The sequence below is a fragment of the Bufo gargarizans genome, chromosome 1 (genome assembly GCF_014858855.1).
Source record: "Bufo gargarizans isolate SCDJY-AF-19 chromosome 1, ASM1485885v1, whole genome shotgun sequence".
Lineage (NCBI taxonomy): Eukaryota > Metazoa > Chordata > Amphibia > Anura > Bufonidae > Bufo > Bufo gargarizans.
Window position 1 is genome coordinate 576,227,938 of NC_058080.1, and position 17,287 is coordinate 576,245,224.

General features: G+C 44.5%; 1 protein-coding gene across 5 annotated transcripts in view; it reads left to right on the forward strand.

Annotated features, from left to right (window-relative positions):
- Positions 1 to 17,287, forward strand: part of LOC122924538 (lysine-specific demethylase 2B) — a 249,850-nt gene that overhangs the window by 171,548 nt on the left and 61,015 nt on the right. For 4 of the 5 annotated variants that reach the window (XM_044275743.1, XM_044275744.1, XM_044275746.1 and 1 more), the window contains 2 exons: positions 2,387 to 2,835; positions 9,267 to 9,353. In XM_044275743.1, coding sequence (XP_044131678.1) covers positions 2,387 to 2,835; positions 9,267 to 9,353 — 536 coding nt within the window. The remainder of the gene's footprint in view (positions 1 to 2,386; positions 2,836 to 9,266; positions 9,354 to 17,287) is intronic. The other variant, XM_044275745.1, reaches the window with a different exon arrangement.

A 17,287-nucleotide genomic window follows, 5' to 3' on the forward strand; every position in this document is an offset into this window, starting at 1 on the left:
GGTGCCTACGAGACTACGTTCAAGCACTCGGCAGTGAAGGAATTGGACATCCTATCAATCGAGTGCTGAGGGGCGGGAAAGGGAGCAAGGCGCATTTGACTTAAAGGGATTCTGTCACCTCGTTTTCGGTTATAAAGCTGCGGACATGCATGGCTAGATCGCCGCTAGCATGTCCGCAATATACCTGTCCCATAAAGCGGTGTCCTTTTTATTTTGTTTAAAAAATTGTTTTAGAGATATGTAAATGAGCCTGGTAAGGAGTCCAAGGGGCTGCACTAACCTTCCTGGTGCCCAGCCACGCCCGCCTGTGAAGGAGCCCAGCACCGCCTATGTCCTCCGAATCTCCTCCTTTCATCACAGTTAGATTGCCGTAATCTTGCGATGCGCGAGCTGGCGCATGCGCAGTTTCTTCCCTGAGGCTGAGCTCGCGCATCGCGAGATTACGGCAATCTGTGACGAAAGGAGGAGATTCGGAGGCAGTGCAGGGCTCCTTCACAGGGGGGCGTGGCTGCGCACCAGGAAGGTTCGTACAGCCCCTTGGGCACCTTACAAAGGCAATTTACATATCTCTAAAATCATTTTTTTAAACAAAATAAAAGGACACAGGCCCTATAGGACCGGTATATTGCGGACTTGATAGTGGCGATCTAGCCGTGCATGTCCGCAGCTCTATAACCGAAAACAAGGTGACAGAATCCCTTTAAGGCGTGTGCCAGTTGATTAATAGTCTTTTTACAGACTTTTGGCGCATTGTACAGAAAAGACACATACACCTTTTATAATCATGCTACAGACTGCAATTAGGTATTGCTGTCGGTTTAATATGCGTTTTCTAGGTGGCAGGTCCCTTTTGAGTAGATCCCCTTTTTAATAATTTTTTTTAATTTATTAATTTTTTCTTTTGCCACAAGTGCAAATTAAATGCCTTATGAAATTACGTGCCCCTTTCATTACATTTGTTTTGATATGGGGATATGCCGTATGGGTTACAGTCGCTGGGGCTGGAAGCTGCAGTGTGGGCTAGTGGTGAGTTATTTTTTTTTCATACCTTATGACCCCCATAAGGTCATACAAGACCTGTGGAAACCAATTTTTTTTCCTGTAACTGCGGCTAGGACTGGAACAGGAAGTGACATTGTAGCTTCATGATCTGTATCCACAGCACTAAAGAAGGCAGAAATAGTCCAAAAAAAATAGTGTCTGCCTTCTCTATGGGGAGCCTGGCTGTCAATGACAGTGGGCTCCCTGTTCCTGCAGCTGCTAACACTGCAAGGATGTTCAGAAACGTCTTTGCAGAGTTAGGCCTCATGCAGAGTTGCGGCTCGGATGCGGACCCATTCACTTCAATGTCTGCATTCGTTGCACCGTTCCGTGGCCCCGCAAAAAAAAAAATATAGCATGTCCTATTCTTGTCCGTTTTGCGGACAAGAATAGGCATGTCTACAATGGGCCGCCCGTTCGCTCTGCAAATTGCGGAAGGCACACGAGTGGCTTCCGTTTTTTGCGGACTGCAAAAAACTGCACGGTCGTGTGCCTGTAGCCTTAAATGCAGACTGTCTAGACCTATATAGTCTATATGGACGGTCTGCAGCTGGTTAAAGGGAATCTGTCAGCTCCAAAACACCCCCTCCACCCCCCAAACTAGAGTAAGGGTACTATCACACTTGTGGCAGAGGATTCCAGCAGGCAGTTCTGTCGCCGTAAAACGGATGGCATTTGTTAGACTGATCCGGATCCGTCTGACAAATGCATTGAAATACTGGTTCCGTCTCTCCGGTGTCATCCGGAAAAACGGATCAGTCAATGCGGCACTTTTAATGCACTAATACATTTCAATGGAAATTAATGCCGGATCATTCTGGCAAGTGTTCAGGATTTTTGGGCCGGAGAGAAAACTATTTTCTACATCCAAAAAACATAAGAGGGACTAAACTGATGCATCTTGAACGGAATGCTCTCCATTCAGAATGCTTTAGGATAAAACTGATCAGTTTGTTTCCGGAATTGAGCCCCTGTGACGGAACTCTATGTCGGAAAAGAAAAATGCTAGTTTGAAAGTACCCTGAGCGGGATATATTGTAAGTGAGGCGGAGTCTGGTTATGTAATGTTCGTTTTCATACTCGTTTGTTTCGACGCTGTGCTCCCACAAGCTAGCAGTAAAATTGTTTGAGTCCTCTCGATGCATTTTACTGCTGGTTTGTTGGGACACAGCATCTGAATGCAAGTGATTGAGGGTAAAAATTACATAACCAGACTACTCTAGCTTGGGGAATGTTTCAGAGCCGACATATGCCCTTTAAGAAATGTTAATGTAATCTGAAAGTAAAATGTACTGCAATAAGCCATAAAAAATATAAGAATACATTTCTAATTTGTATATCCTAGATTCAGAAAGGAAACACAGTACAGACAGCTTATCCTCAGATTCTTGGTTAGAAATGGAGGAAGAGTCAGGTGACGCCCATATGCTTGAAGACAAAGATGACCATGGAGACAAAGTATCCAAATTATCAGGTGATGAGTCCTTAACGCCCAATAGTGCAGATGGCAAAGAATCGGTGGAAAAGAGACAAAAGACTACTTTGATGCAATACCTTAAAAGAACCTTGTCAAATGACTCGGAGGAAAGCTCAAAGTCCATTGTCCACAGTGATTTCCCGAAGACTCCATCAGGATCTCCATCCACAGAGGCAGGTTCTAGGTGGACCCACCTCACAGAGTTTGAACTAAAAGGTCTGAAAGCTCTTGTGGAAAAACTAGAATCTCTCCCTGAAAACAAGAAATCTGTCCCAGATGGAATTGAGAATCCACATGCACTTTTGGAGGATATGAAGGTTAGTACAGAATATAATTTACTCAAGAAAAGAAATGGGTATTTAAGGTTAAATATGGTAATATTATGGGTCAAATGCACTGATGTCAGCTTTACGTGGTTTGAAATGCCTTTTAATGTGTTGGTGTATTGTTAAAAGGGTTGTCTGAGATTTTGATATTGATGACCCATCCTTAGGATAGGTCATCAATATCTGATGGGTGGGGGTCTGCTTCTAGGTGCATTCCCACTCAGAGAATAAAAAATAAATAAATAAGAAAATCACATTGTATGATTTTTTTTTAAATAATTTATTTGTCTTGCACTGCTGAACATGAGTATTTGAACACCTGAGAAACAGCAAGAATTCAGGCTCTCAAAGAACTGTTACTGTGCCTTTTAAAAAGTCCACCTCTACTCTGCAAGATCTCACCTCGTGGGGTATCGCTTATGATAAGAAAGGTGAGGAATCAGCCCAGAACTACAAGGAAGGAGCTGGACAATGACATGAAGAGAGCTGGGACCAAAGTCTCAAAGGTCACTGTCTGTAGAACACTACGCTGTCTTGGTTTCAAATCATGCATTGCATGGAAGGTTCCCCTGCTCAAGTCATCACATGTCCAGGCCCATCTGAAGTTTGCCAATGACCATCTGGATGATCCGGAGGAGGCATGGGAGAAAGTCATGTGGTCAGATAAGACCAAAGTAGAACTTTTTGGTCTAAACTTCACTCGTTGTGTTTGGATGAAAAAGGATGAGTTGCATCCCAAGAACACCATCCCTACTGTGAAGCATGGGGGTGGTAACATCATGCTTTGGGGGTACTTTTCTACGAAGGGGACAGGACGACTGCACTGTATTAAGGAGAGGATGAATGGGGCCATTTATTGTGAGATTTTGAGCAACAACCTCCTTCCCTCAGTCAGAGCATTGAAGATGGGTCGTGGCTGGGTCTTACAACATGACAATGACCCGAAGCACACAGCCATGATAACTAAGGAGTGGCTTCGTAAGAAACATATCAAGGTTCTAGAGTCTCCAGACCTAAATCTAATAGAACATCTTTGGAGGGAGCTGAAACTCTGTGTTGCTCAGCAACTGTCCGAAACCTCACAGATCTAGAGGAGATCGGTGTGGAGGAATGGGCCAAAATCCCTGTTGCAGTGTGTGCAAACCTGGTCAAGAACTACAGGAAACGTTTGACCTCTGTAATTGCAAACAATGGCTTCTGTACCAAATATTAACACTGATTTTCTGAGGTGTTCAAATACTTATGTTCAGCAGTGCAAGACAAGTACATTCTTTAAAAATCATACAATGTGATTTCCAATTTTTTTAATGTTTTTTATTCTGTCTGAGTGGGAATGCACCTACAATGTGATTTTTAGACCCCTCCATGATCTCTAAGTGGGAGAACTTACAAAATCGCAGGGTGTTCAACTACTTCTGTTCCTCACTGTATATATTATGGGGGTTCGCTCTAGTAGGCAGGTTAGCGGACACAGTATAGAGGCAACAACAAAATCTTTGAATTAAACAATTCAGTGTTTATTCACACATTAAGTAAATGACAAAACAAAAAGTCAGCTTCATGGAAAACAGTCACCTTGTGATTCTGGTGTTTAACACCATGCGGCAAAGAAGTCGTCCTTGGACAAAGCCGAATCCACCTGCTTTCACACCAAGGTAGCAGGCCTTAATCCAGGCCCAAACTCCCAGGTCCCAACACAGAGACTGGCAGAGCTCCACTGTCAGAGAGGAGTAATCCACACCGCCTGACAGTGCTGGCTGTTTTTTGTTTATAGGCCAGTCAAGACCCGGCCTGAAGCGTGGGGACTGGGGAGTATTCGCCCACCCATAACTTTGGCTACTCCCAGTGAGAGCCGTCTCGGATCAGCTATACAGCCATACTAAAATAGCAAAGTGTCAATCGGCATTAGCTGACACCTGAAAATACCGGCTCTTACTTCACTGAGGCAAGGAACCTCGGTGACACATACCTTCCGTCAACGATGGACCCTTGCGCCTTCCTACTATATATATATACACACACACACACAGTACAGACCAAAAGTTTGGACACACCTTCTCATTCAAAGAGTTTTCTTTATTTTCATGACTATGAAAATTGTAGATTCACACTGAAGGCATCAAAATTATGAATTAACACATGTGGAATTATATACATAACAAAAAAGTGTGAAACAACTGAAAATATGTCATATTCTAGGTTCTTCAAAGTAGCCACCTTTTGCTTTGATTACTGCTTTGCACACTCTTGGCATTCTCTTGATGAGCTTCAAGAGGTAGTCACCTGAAATGGTTTTCACTTCACAGGTGTGCCCTGTCAGGTTTAATAAGTAGTATTTCTTGCCTTATAAATGGGGTTGGGACCATCAGTTGCGTTGTGGAGAAGTCGGGTGGATACACAGCTGATAGTCCTACTGAATAGACTGTTAGAATTTGTATTATGGCAAGAAAAAAGCGGCTAAGTAAAGAAAAACGAGTGGCCATCATTATTTAAAGAAATTAAGGTCAGTCAGTCCGAATACTTGGGAAAACTTTGAAAGTGTCCCCAAGTGCAGTCACAAAAACCATCAAGCGCTACAAAGAAACTGGCTCACATGCGGACCGCCCCAGGAAAGAAAGACCAAGAGTCACCTCTGCTGCGGAGGATAAGTTCATCCGAGTCACCAGCCTCAGAAATCGCAGGTTAACAGCAGCTCAGATTAGAGACCAGGTCAATGCCACACAGAGTTCTAGCAGCAGACACATCTCTAGAACAACTGTTAAGAGGAGACTGTGTGAATCAGGTCTTCATGGTAGAATATCTGCTAGGAAACCACTGCTAAGGACAGGCTACAAGCAGAAGAGACTTGTTTGGGCTAAAGAACACAAGGAATGGACATTAGACCAGTGGAAATCTGTGCTTTGGTCTGAGGAGTCCAAATTTGAGATCTTTGGTTCCAACCATCGTGTCTTTGTGCGACGCAGAAAAGGTGAACGGATGGACTCTGCATGCCTGGTTCCCACCGTGAAGCATGGAGGAGGAGGTGTAATGGTGTGGGGGTGCTTTGGTGGTGACACTGTTGGGGATTTATTCAAAATTGAAGGCATACTGAACCAGCATGGCTACCACAGCATCTTGCAGTGGCATGCTATTCCATCCGGTTTGCGTTTAGTTGGACCATCATTTATTTTTCAACAGGACAATGACCCCAAACACACCTCCAGGCTGTGTAAGGGCTATTTGACCATGAAGGAGAGTGATGGGGTGCTGCGCCAGATGACCTGGCCTCCACAGTCACCGGACCTGAATCCAATCGAGATGGTTTGGGGTGAGCTGGACCGCAGAGTGAAGGCAAAAGGGCCAACAAGTGCTAAGCATCTCTGGGAACTCCTTCAAGACTGTTGGAAGACCATTTCAGGTGACTACCTCTTGAAGCTCATCAAGAGAATGCCAAGAGTGTGCAAAGCAGTAATCAAAGCAAAAGGTGGCTACTTTGAAGAACTTAGAATATGCCATATTTTCAGTTGTTTCACACTTTTTTGTTAATTATATAATTCCACATGTGTTAATTCATAGTTTTGATGCCTTCAATGTGAATCTACAATTTTCAGTCATGAAAATAAAGAAAACTCTTTGAATGAGAAGGTGTGTCCTAACTTTTGGCCTGTACTGTATATAACACTATATATAACACAGGATTCCCCATTTACAATAGGTGATATCTCAAATCATCTACTCCCTCCTGACCTCTACACAGAGCATGCCTATAAAACTGTTCCATTGAAGTAAATGAGGCAGATTTACTAACCGTGTTGTACTTTGCACTGTCAAAAAGTACATATCACAATCTTAATGTTAGAGAAATTTACTATTCTGGGTCACCTGGTTGTACGTTTGGAGTATTGTTAATGCTGTGCCAGATTTACACTAGAATTCCGTTCATGCACCAGCATTTTGTCTGTGTGCCAATAAAAATTAAAAAAAAAACTGTCTAGTTTAAGTTTACGCCACCTATAAGTTGGTGTAGTTTAACTCCAAAAATGTGCCAAAATTTGGGTGCATTTTTGGTGCACCGAGCTGCTTTAGGTCGCAGCCCTTTTCTGTGAAGTCACAGTTAGTTAGTAAATATGATGTAAAGGGTGCGTGGCATTTTTTTTTTTAATGCGAAATGTGCCAAAAAAACTGCCGGATTTCCAATAGGAAATCTGCCTCAATGAGTCAGCTGTGGCCCATGCTGTAAAGAATATCTCTAAATGCTGTAAGAACAACTCTGGTAAGATGGCTTCCCTCATAATCACGTTCAAGAAATAGAATTAAAAAAAAAATCTACAATTCTAAAGTGAAAACAGATTCCCCCAAAAAACATGTCACGATCTGGGTTTGAAGGAATTGCAGAGCACAGTTATTAGGATGTACCTCCTCATCAGATAGCATATTCAATGAATACGTATCTTTTCTTGTACTCGGAGTATACGATCAAGCTGTATGTTCACTATGGAATGAATGTCTGCTGGTTTCTTACATTGCAATACAATTATGCTGTAGTCCGGGCTTTACATTATAATAGTCATTGGACTTATAGGTTCTGTGCACTTATAGGAGTTTTCCCAGAGATTTTCTCCAGTGTCAGCAGCCTGCCTCTCCGACTAGAAGATTCATACTTGCCTGCTTGTCGCCACACTGGTCCTCTGGTTGTCTTCATGTTTCGGTCTTGCACTGTTGCCATCCAGCGCAGCATGGGCATGGTCACATAATCCGCTGCAGCCAATAACTGGCTTCAGCATTGACATAACACCTTTCAGTTTTCCCTGCCATATAAATTTTATGTTAAGAATTTTTTAGGGTCTTTCTGCGGAGTAGCAGAGGAAACAAGAGACTGATCATTTCACCAATACCTAAATAGATTAGAGATGAGCGACTCATCAAGTTTCGGCGTTTGGGTATTTGTGCTATTCCGTTATGCATTCCGATAACATGGAATATAACCGTGCACCATGGAAGCCTTTTAGGAGGCATTCTGTTTTGCATTCCGTCATAATAGAAGTCAATGTACAGCATAATGCATCCGTCTGGTTTCAGTTAAGCAGGACAGGAGTCCAGACGGATCCGTTATACTGTCACGGACTTCTATTATGACGGAATGCCTCTTAAAGGCTTCTGTGGTATATAATGGAATCCATAACGGAATTGCGCAAATACCCGAACTTGAAAAACACAAGTTTGCTCATCCCTAGTGATGTGGTGACACCAAATCTCCCTCTGACGATTGATTGACCTGGTCGGACATCTTGGCCAGCCCTGACAACCACACCTGCTCCAAGTAGCGGCGTAGGTGCAGAGACTTGGCATATGCTACAGAAGCAGCAACTGTGCATGCGCCACTACACTTCTGTGCCGAATGCACAGTCGCTGCTGCAGTACCCTTAGGCCTCTTTCACATGAGTGATACAGAATGAGGCAGGGTCTGCTCAGGGAAAAACTGATAGTTTTAGACGCAGTTTTATCTGCTTTCCTTTTTTTCCAACCGGATTGTATCCGGATTGCAAATGGTTTTCACTCGCTTGAAGAATAACAATCTAAATCTCTAAGCAAACATTAGTGAAAAACCCACTGCATGCAGATGTCTTCCGTTTTTCACACCATACCCATTCACTTCTATAGAGCCAGAGCTGCGTGAAAAACGCACAATATAGAACACGCTGCGATTTTTCTTTAACGCAGAGATGATGTGTGCACAGACTTATTGAAAGGAATGGGTCAGGATTCAGCCTGGATGCTATGCATTCACTACATGAATTGCATCTGGATGGAAAACTCACCCATGTCAAATTAGTCTTAGGACTGAAATCTCAGCATTTTTAAGAAATCTGATCCACATGCTGCAAAAGAAAAAGAAAAGAAAAAAAAAGAAATCTGCAGCTTAATGTGGTGCGATCGTAAATCTACAGTGTCCATTTATGCTGTGGATTTCTACTGCCACTTTCTTCTTTTTGGAATGCATTAAAATCCATATGTAATTCCTGCAGATTTTGTGGCAAAATCAGCAGAGGATTTTTCTGCTTCAAATCATGTGCCGTGTGGACCCTTAAGTCTTTGATCTCTCTGGTATGACCAGTGCTTGTCTATGGAGGTTTACATGGTTGTGTGGTTGGCTTCATGTACCTGTCTGCAATGGTTGTGGCTGTAACACATATACAGTCTCTACATGATGCTCTGTAATGTAGAGTGCAGCTCTGTCCGTCGTTGTGGTACTGTGTAATAGTTTTCAGAATAGCTGCATTTACAAGCACTTTACCCTTCGCTGCTATTTTTGTGCAGAGGCCAATTTGGATGGCGTCCGAACATCAGATGCCTTATAGATTGAACCATTTGTCTCTTTTGACACCTTTCATATAGATAATAGCCATTTTGATACTGGGGGTTAACAGTTATTTCTGTTTCAGACTGTGCTCAAGGAGCATGCAGATGATGACCAAAATCTAGCCATTTCTGGGGTACCTGTGGTGTCCTGGCCTAAGAAGCCAGCCAAGGTAAGAGTTAAAGAAAACAGTAGAAGTATAGTTTCTAGCTCTAGTAGGCCTCCTGCCACAACTGTGTACTAGCCGCATCATTTGCAAATGGCACACGACCTATTCATTCCTGTGAAGCCATGCGCACGTGTTTTTTTTTGTTGGTTTTCTGCAAATTGCAGAACATCTCTTATTTTGGTCCGTGTTGCAGTCGAGAAGTAATTGATATTCATGGGGATGAGAAAATGTGGAGTGCACATGGAAGGTATCCTTATTATGCAGATCCGCGGTTTGTAGACCAAAGTACGGACACAGTCGTGTGCATGAGGCCTTAATGGTCAGTGAGAGCTACATTATGTCACATCCCAAGTAGTGCAATGCACCTTTATCACCTTAGCTGGTGTTCTCAGATCACAACCATTGCAGCAGAGTATCAGCTGTATGTGGCTGACATGTGCATGGTAGGAAAGGGGTTAAACCAGACCATAACAATGAAGCGCGTCTTCGTTAAGACTCTGAGCGAATGGATTCTTAAATAACTATTATAAAATTGTATGGAGGCTTCTTAGACCACATCTACTCTTCTTCCCTAATTTATATTGATATCATTATTTAAAGGCGTTCCCACAAAATACATGAAATAAGTAATACATTTGAGATTGCTAGGACCCTACAAAACTAGAACATGGGTCCAGAGTTCTCTGACACGACCGTGGTGAGGGGCATTAGAATGAAGTGGCAGTGAAGCATACTTGGTGCGGCTGTATTCACAGCCTATATGAAACGGAGACAGCCAAATGGGCATGGTTTGTTACACGATGCCAATCAGTTTAAGGCTGGGTGTTCAACAGATCATACCACAATCGCAGTCTGGTCGGTGGTTTATTCTGTTGAAGTCACTGGTAGCGCAGCTGTAAAATTGCATGCGTTTTTTTTTTTTTTTTTTAAACACATCTGGTTTTCCCGATGGCCTCAAAAAACACCTAAAAATCACACATTTCGGGCATTACATATCTGATCTGAGGCTGTGATACTGCCAGGAGCTGCAGGTCCCTTCTGGTTGCTAGTAAAAAATAAATAAAAAATTACTTGTGGACTTTGCTGCAGATTCACAGTGGATTTCACAGAATTTTGTGGGTAATATCTGCAGTATTTATAGTACAAGCGAATCCAGGCAAAAGTTGCGGTGTAAACGGACTTGTGCTGCGGGTTTTCTGCAGCATGTCACTTGTTTCAGCAGATTTGTACCCATGACACTGGCTGACCTGTTATATGTGCACTTGGCAGCTGAAGGCATCTGTGTTGGTCCCATGTTGATATGTGCCCGCATTGCTGAGATTTTATTTTATTATATGCAAATGTGCCTCTAGGAGCAACTGCAATTACACCTAGAGGCTCTGCGCTCTCTGGAACTGCCGCATCTGTACTTTGACAGGGCCAGGCAGTGAAAATGTCATCACGCCTGGCCCTGACTTCTCTTTAAAGAGGACCTTTCACTAGTTTAAAAACTAACTATATCAGTGGGCAGAGCGGCGCCCAGGGGTCCCCCTGCACTTACTAGTAGGAGTCCCAGGCTATGAGCTGTGCGCTGCGATTGGCCAGCGCTGCAGCAAGGGACAACCCTAATACCTCTGCCCAGTACAAAAGAAGGAGCTGCAGACACCGGAGCCTATACCGGGCGAACGGAGCGGCGCCCAGACATACTAGTAAGTGCAGGGGGACCCCTGGGTGCCGCTCTCCCCACTGATATAGTTAGTTTTTAGTTTTTAAACTAGTGAAAGGTCCTCTTTAAGTCGGGAAAAGTGCAGAAGGTGCGGCAGTTTCAGAGAGAGCAGAGCCTTCTTAGAGTAATGGCTACACCCCCGTTGCTCCTACAGACTCATTTGCATATATTTAAAAAAAATATCCCAGCAATGCGGGCACATATGAACATGGGACCAACGCAGATGCCTTCAGCTGCCAAGCGCGCAGGTCAGCCAGTTTCATAGGTACAAATCTGCTGACAGATGCCATTTAAAGGGGTTGTCCTATCTTGTGAAGTAGCATTGATGGCATTCCTTGTACCACAACATTCACTTCAGCCTCTCTTACCATGGCCAGGGGCTCAGGATCCTGTAAAACTCCCTCTCGGACGAAGCTGCTATTGGACACTGGTAACAGCAGCTCTGGGAGCACGCTCGTACAAGCAAGCAACACAATTTATCACCGCGGCTTTTCTGTACTGTCAATAAGGCGTTATGGTACCGCCCCTGGCAGATACAGGAAGAGGTGACCAGTGGCGGTGGAAGGTTAGTGAAGAGCGCAGATGGGATGACCCCTTTAAAATCTCATTCACATTGCTGGCACTGTAAAAACCCGCTGCTAATCGGCAGCCATTCAGTCCTTTGTGCAGATACATGTAATCGGCAGTATATAATCCTGTACCATGCTGTTGTAGCCAGAACAACTCAAAATGGAAGTGATCCTGGCTGTGTTGTGGCATCACATTGTGACGCAGGACACAGTGATAAAATGGCTATACAGGGTGTCCCTGCCTTAATCTTCTGTAACATCTTATGAAGGAAGTGTTTGTGTAACCATAGTCTACTTTCACACTCGCGTTTTGGCTTTCCGTTTATGAGATCCATTCAGGGCTCTCACAAGCGGCCCAAAACAGATCAGTTTGCATTCTAATGCATTCTGATTGGAAAAGGATCCGCTCAGAATGCATCAGTTTTCCTCCGTTCCGACTCCATTCTGGTTTGGTGTCTGTCTGATAAAACTGAGCCGTTTTCACTGGCACAATAGAAAACTGATCCGTCTTGGCTATGTTAAAGATGATACAAACTGATCCATTCTGACACACAATGTAAGTCAATGGGGACGGATCCGTCATGACTGATCCGCACAAAACGCCAGATCTGTGTGAGAACAGCTACAGGTGCCTTTAACCTCTTTAGGACACAGGGCGTACACGCCCTGTGTATTTCCGATCACCGCCGCTCGGAACCCATTGCCTGCTCAAATCGTGCACAGATCCCCCTCCCCATAACAGTGCCGTGCACAGTTTCCCCCCCCCCCCCCCCATAACAGTGCCGTGCACAGATCCCCCCCCCCATAACAGTGCCGTGCACAGATCCCCCCCCCCATAACAGTGCCGTGCACAGATCCCCCCCCCATAACAGTGCCGTGCACAGATCCCCCCCCCCATAACAGTGCCGTGCACAGATCCCCCCCCCCATAACAGTGCCGTGCACAGATCCCCCCCCCCCATAACAGTGCCGTGCACAGATCCCACCCCCCCCATAACAGTGCCGTGCACAGATCCCCCTCCCCATAACAGTGCCGTGCACAGATCCCCCTCCCCATAACAGTGCCGTGCACAGATCCCCCTCCCCATAACAGTGCCGTGCACAGATCCCCCTCCCCATAACAGTGCCGTGCACAGATCCCCCTCCCCATAACAGTGCCGTGCACAGATCCCCCTCCCCATAACAGTGCCGTGCAAAGATCCCCCTCCCCATGACAGCCCCGGCTCCACTGCTCACAGCAGACTATTCTGGCAGTAACTTTTACTCAGCGCATCTTTATTACCTTACAATGAAGCTCGGGTAACCGGCAGAGCGGGCGGCGGCGTAACGTCACTCACTCACGTGATGCACCTGCTCCGCCCACTTTATGAATGAAGGAGGCGGAGCAGGCGCGTCACGTGAGTGAGGTCACGCCGCCGTCCGCCCTGCCTGTTACTGGAGCTTCATTGTAAAATAAAGATGCGCTGATTTAAAGTAAACCGCATAGCACCCGCATCAGCGATTTATTCGATAACTGGATTCGTCGACAACGAATCCCGTTATCGAATATTATCGATAAAGTTGATTAATCGTTGCAGCACTAATTTAAAGAATGTCCTTTTCTGATTACACATTCCCTTTTCAAAAGGAATGCATATATAAAACTATACAGTATTTTCTGTGGCAGAAGATAAGTAATTGCACTGTTCCGCTGTAGCTTCTTAGTAGACTTTTAAAGGCTTACCGGTATCTCACGACTAAATGTAAATGCTGTGGCTGTAGTTACAGAAAAGGTCCCTTTACACGAGGCGATCGCTACAATTGAGCTACGAATAAGTTGTTTCTTGGTGTAGTGAACATTTAGACAATTACCCTTTTTAGACGCGCCGATTATCGTTCACAAAATCGAAATTTCCATTGTTTGTAAAGCCGACTGTTGCATTTACACAAACCGTAATCTGAGTGGCGTGCTTAAACACACCCATGGTGTAATCGTGCGTGCAGTGAACCATTCCTGTATACAGGTATGAAATCGTTAACGTCCAACGATGATTGTTGTGCCCACACAATCGAACCAACAAAAAATCTACCGGTTGTCACTCCGTCATTGCTTTTACGCTGCTCGATAATCGTGCCGCTTGCTCGATTTAACTATAATTTAAATGATATTTGCCTCGTATAAAGGTACCTTAGCCACTACCCGACCGCGTAACGCAGGTCCTGCGGGCGGCCGGGTTATTCCTCGTTGACGCGCCGGTGCGTCATCTCGTGAGACGCGAGATTTCCTGTGAACGCGCGCTCACAGGAGCACGCGTTCCCACAATCGGAAGGTAAACTAGTTGATCTACAGCCTGCCAGCGGCGATCTACCTGCTACCTGGTCCTCTGGTGGTCCCTTTTGCTTGGATCGACCACCAGAGGACACAGGCAGCTCTGTAATAAGTAGCACTACACTACACTACACCCCCCCCCCCTGTCACTTATTAAACCCTTATTAACCCTTGATCACCCCCCTGTAAGGCTCCATTCAGACGTCCGTATGTGTTTTGCAGTGTTCGCCTGATCTTGTGCGCACACTTGCGTTCAGTCCGCCCCACTGCAGTGCCCAATTTTTTTTCTGATCACTGCAAAAACACCGTAAAATCGCTGCGGCTCTATAAAGATCACTTTTGAGGGGCATGGCGAGTTCATAGAATATTTATTTTTATTTTTTGGGCACAAGTTACCGGAAATAGATTTTTTTTGTTTTTTAAGTCTCATATTCCACTAACTTGTGACAAAAAATAAAATCTCACATGAACTCGCCATACCCCTCACAGAATCCAAATGCGTAAACATTTTTAGACATTTATATTCCAGACTTCTTCTCACGCTTTAGGGCCCCTAAAATGCCAGGGCAGTATAAATACCCCATAAGTGACCCCATTTTGGAAAGAAGACACCCCAAGGTATTCCGTGCATGGCGAGTTCCTAAAAAAAAATATACATTTTTTCGGGCAAAAGTTAGCGGAAAATGTTTTGTTTTTGTTTTTTTTCCTCTTACAAAATCATTTTCCGCTAACTTGTGCCAAAAAAATATATATATATATATTCTAGGAACTCGCCATGCCCCTCACGGAATACCTTGGGGTGTCTTCTTTCCAAAATGGGGTCACATGTGGGGTATTTATACTGCCCTGGCATTTTAGGGGCCCTAAAGTGTGAGAAGAAGTCTGGAATATAAATGTCTAAAAATGTTTACGCATTTGGATTCTGTGAGGGGTATGGCGAGTTCATGTGAGATTTTATTTTTTGTAACAAGTTAATGGAATATGAGACTTTGAAAGAAAAAAACAAAAAAAAAACGATTTCCGGTAACTTGTGCCAAAAAATTAAATAATAAATCTTCTATGAACTCGCCATGCCCCTGGAATCTAAATGCCTAAAAAATGCCCTCCTAAAAGATACTCATTGGAATTTGGGCCCCTTTGCGCACCTAGGCTGCAAAAAAGTGTCACACATGTGGTATCGCCGTACTCAGGAGAAGTAGGGCAATGTGTTTTGGGGTGTATTTTTTTTTTTACATATACCCATACTGTGTGTGAGAATTTTTTTTTATACAAAGTTGTCAATTTACAGAGATATTTCTCTCACCCAGCATGGGTATATGCAGGGCTTTTTTTTCTCTGAGAAAAAGGTGGTGGAACTCACCCCCCCTCCCCTGGCCACACCCCTAGGACCACCCCCTAAAACCGCCCCTTTAGAGAACAGGGATGCAAGTAAAATTTGGGGGGGGGGGGGGGGGCTATAAAAATCCAGCCCAGCAAAGACTGGACTTGGCACTGTTAATGGGGGATCTGGGGATGGCACTGTTAATGGATATTTATTGATGTAGAAGACAATAAAAACGACAATAAAAGAGAGAATGTGGCCCTCCTTTTGGAAATCTATGTATAAAACAGCACTTGCTCACTGTAGCTGGCACTCTGAATCTAGATGGGTATTATAAACTACACATGGCATATTCCTGCAATAAAACGACAATAAAAAGGTACATCACAAATTATTCACACAACAAAAACGCATACATATCGCAGATGCTGAATGTTCACTGGGAAAACTACAAATGCGAGTTATTCCCCAACTCACTGACAAAGTTCTGAAGCTCCAAGGTAACAGTTAGAGGCACCGTGGCGTGATAGTCCCACAACAAACAGGTATAGCGGCGTCCCGCTCTATATTCAACCAGTAGCGTCCCACTGGGCTAATAGCATTTAAGTCTTGTTAAATCTCCTGTCAGCAAATATTTGATGAAAAAGATAGTCTTACCGGAAAGGTTCTCCTCACCACTTCGTTGCCCACCGTCGCTCTGCTGGGTCGTGTTTTTGATTACCTCCAGACTTTTTTGAGCAGTCAGGTTATTGAAATCCCACGTAGGTAAAAGTTTGGCATGTGCAGCCCGGTCTCTGCTGTAGGCTGTCACAGATTACTTATACTTTAACCTTATCGTGGTGTTGAGCAATATGGTACGAGTTTCCGGCACTATGTGTTGGTCCTCACTCCTTAAAAATTCGGGGTCCTGTTAGAGCTAGACGTGTTTCGGGGCTTAAGATTGCCCCTTCCTCAGTAGCCGGGTTCCTGGGATCAGAAACCTTAAAATGGCCAAAGTAAAAAAAAAAATTTATAAACGGCTGACATCTGTTTATAAACGGCTGACATCGCTGCGATGTCAGCTGTTACACCCTTTCCATACCGCAGTCCGTATGGACCGCTGTATGGAAAGGGTTAAGTCAGGGAGCTCCCTCCCTCTGCCATCGGGGGGCTGCTGTGCCTTTGCAGCCCCCAGATAGATGGGGTGACAGAGGGAGGGAGCTCCCCTCCTTCCCCGTCTGCTCAGTTGCGGCAGACGAGGAAGGTTCCCATGGCAACAGGACGCCTTCTCAGGCATCCTGCTGTCCATGGTGCTGAACAGATCTATGCTAAAGGCATAGATCTGTTCAGACAGTGTAAGTAAAATACAGGACAATGCATTTTAGGGGACCTAAAGCGTGAGAAGTAGTTTGGAATCCAAATGCGTAAAAAAAAAATATGCCCTGTGAAATCCTAAAGGTGCTCTTTAGAATTTGGGTCTCTATGCGCACCTAGGCTGCAAAAAAGTGTCACATATGTGGTATCGCCGTACTCCGAAGAAGTAGGGAAATGTGTTTTAGGGTGTATTTTTACATATACCCATGCTGGGTGAGAGAAATATTTCTGTAAAAGACAACTTTTCCCTTTTTTTTTTTTTTTATACAAAGTTGTCATTTTACAGAGATATTTATCTCACCCAGCATGGGTATATGTAAAAATACACCCCAAAACACATTGCCCTACTTCTCCTGAGTACGGCGATACCACATGTGTGACACTTTTTTGCAGCCTAGGTGCGCAAAGGGGCCCAAATTCCAATGAGTATCTTTTAGGAGGGCATTTTTAGGCATTTGAATTCCAGACTTCTCACACTTTAGGGCCCCTAAAATGCCAGGGCAGTATAAATACCCCACAGTTTGCAGCAATCGCCGATACGGCACAGGACCCCGCTCGGCATTGACCCTGGGTGCCTGGCTGTGTGTAACAGCCGGCACTCGGCGCTGTCACCATGTCTGCAGACATGGTGACAGTTTAATGCCAGGACGAGTATACTCGTCCTGGAGCGCTAAGTATCAGT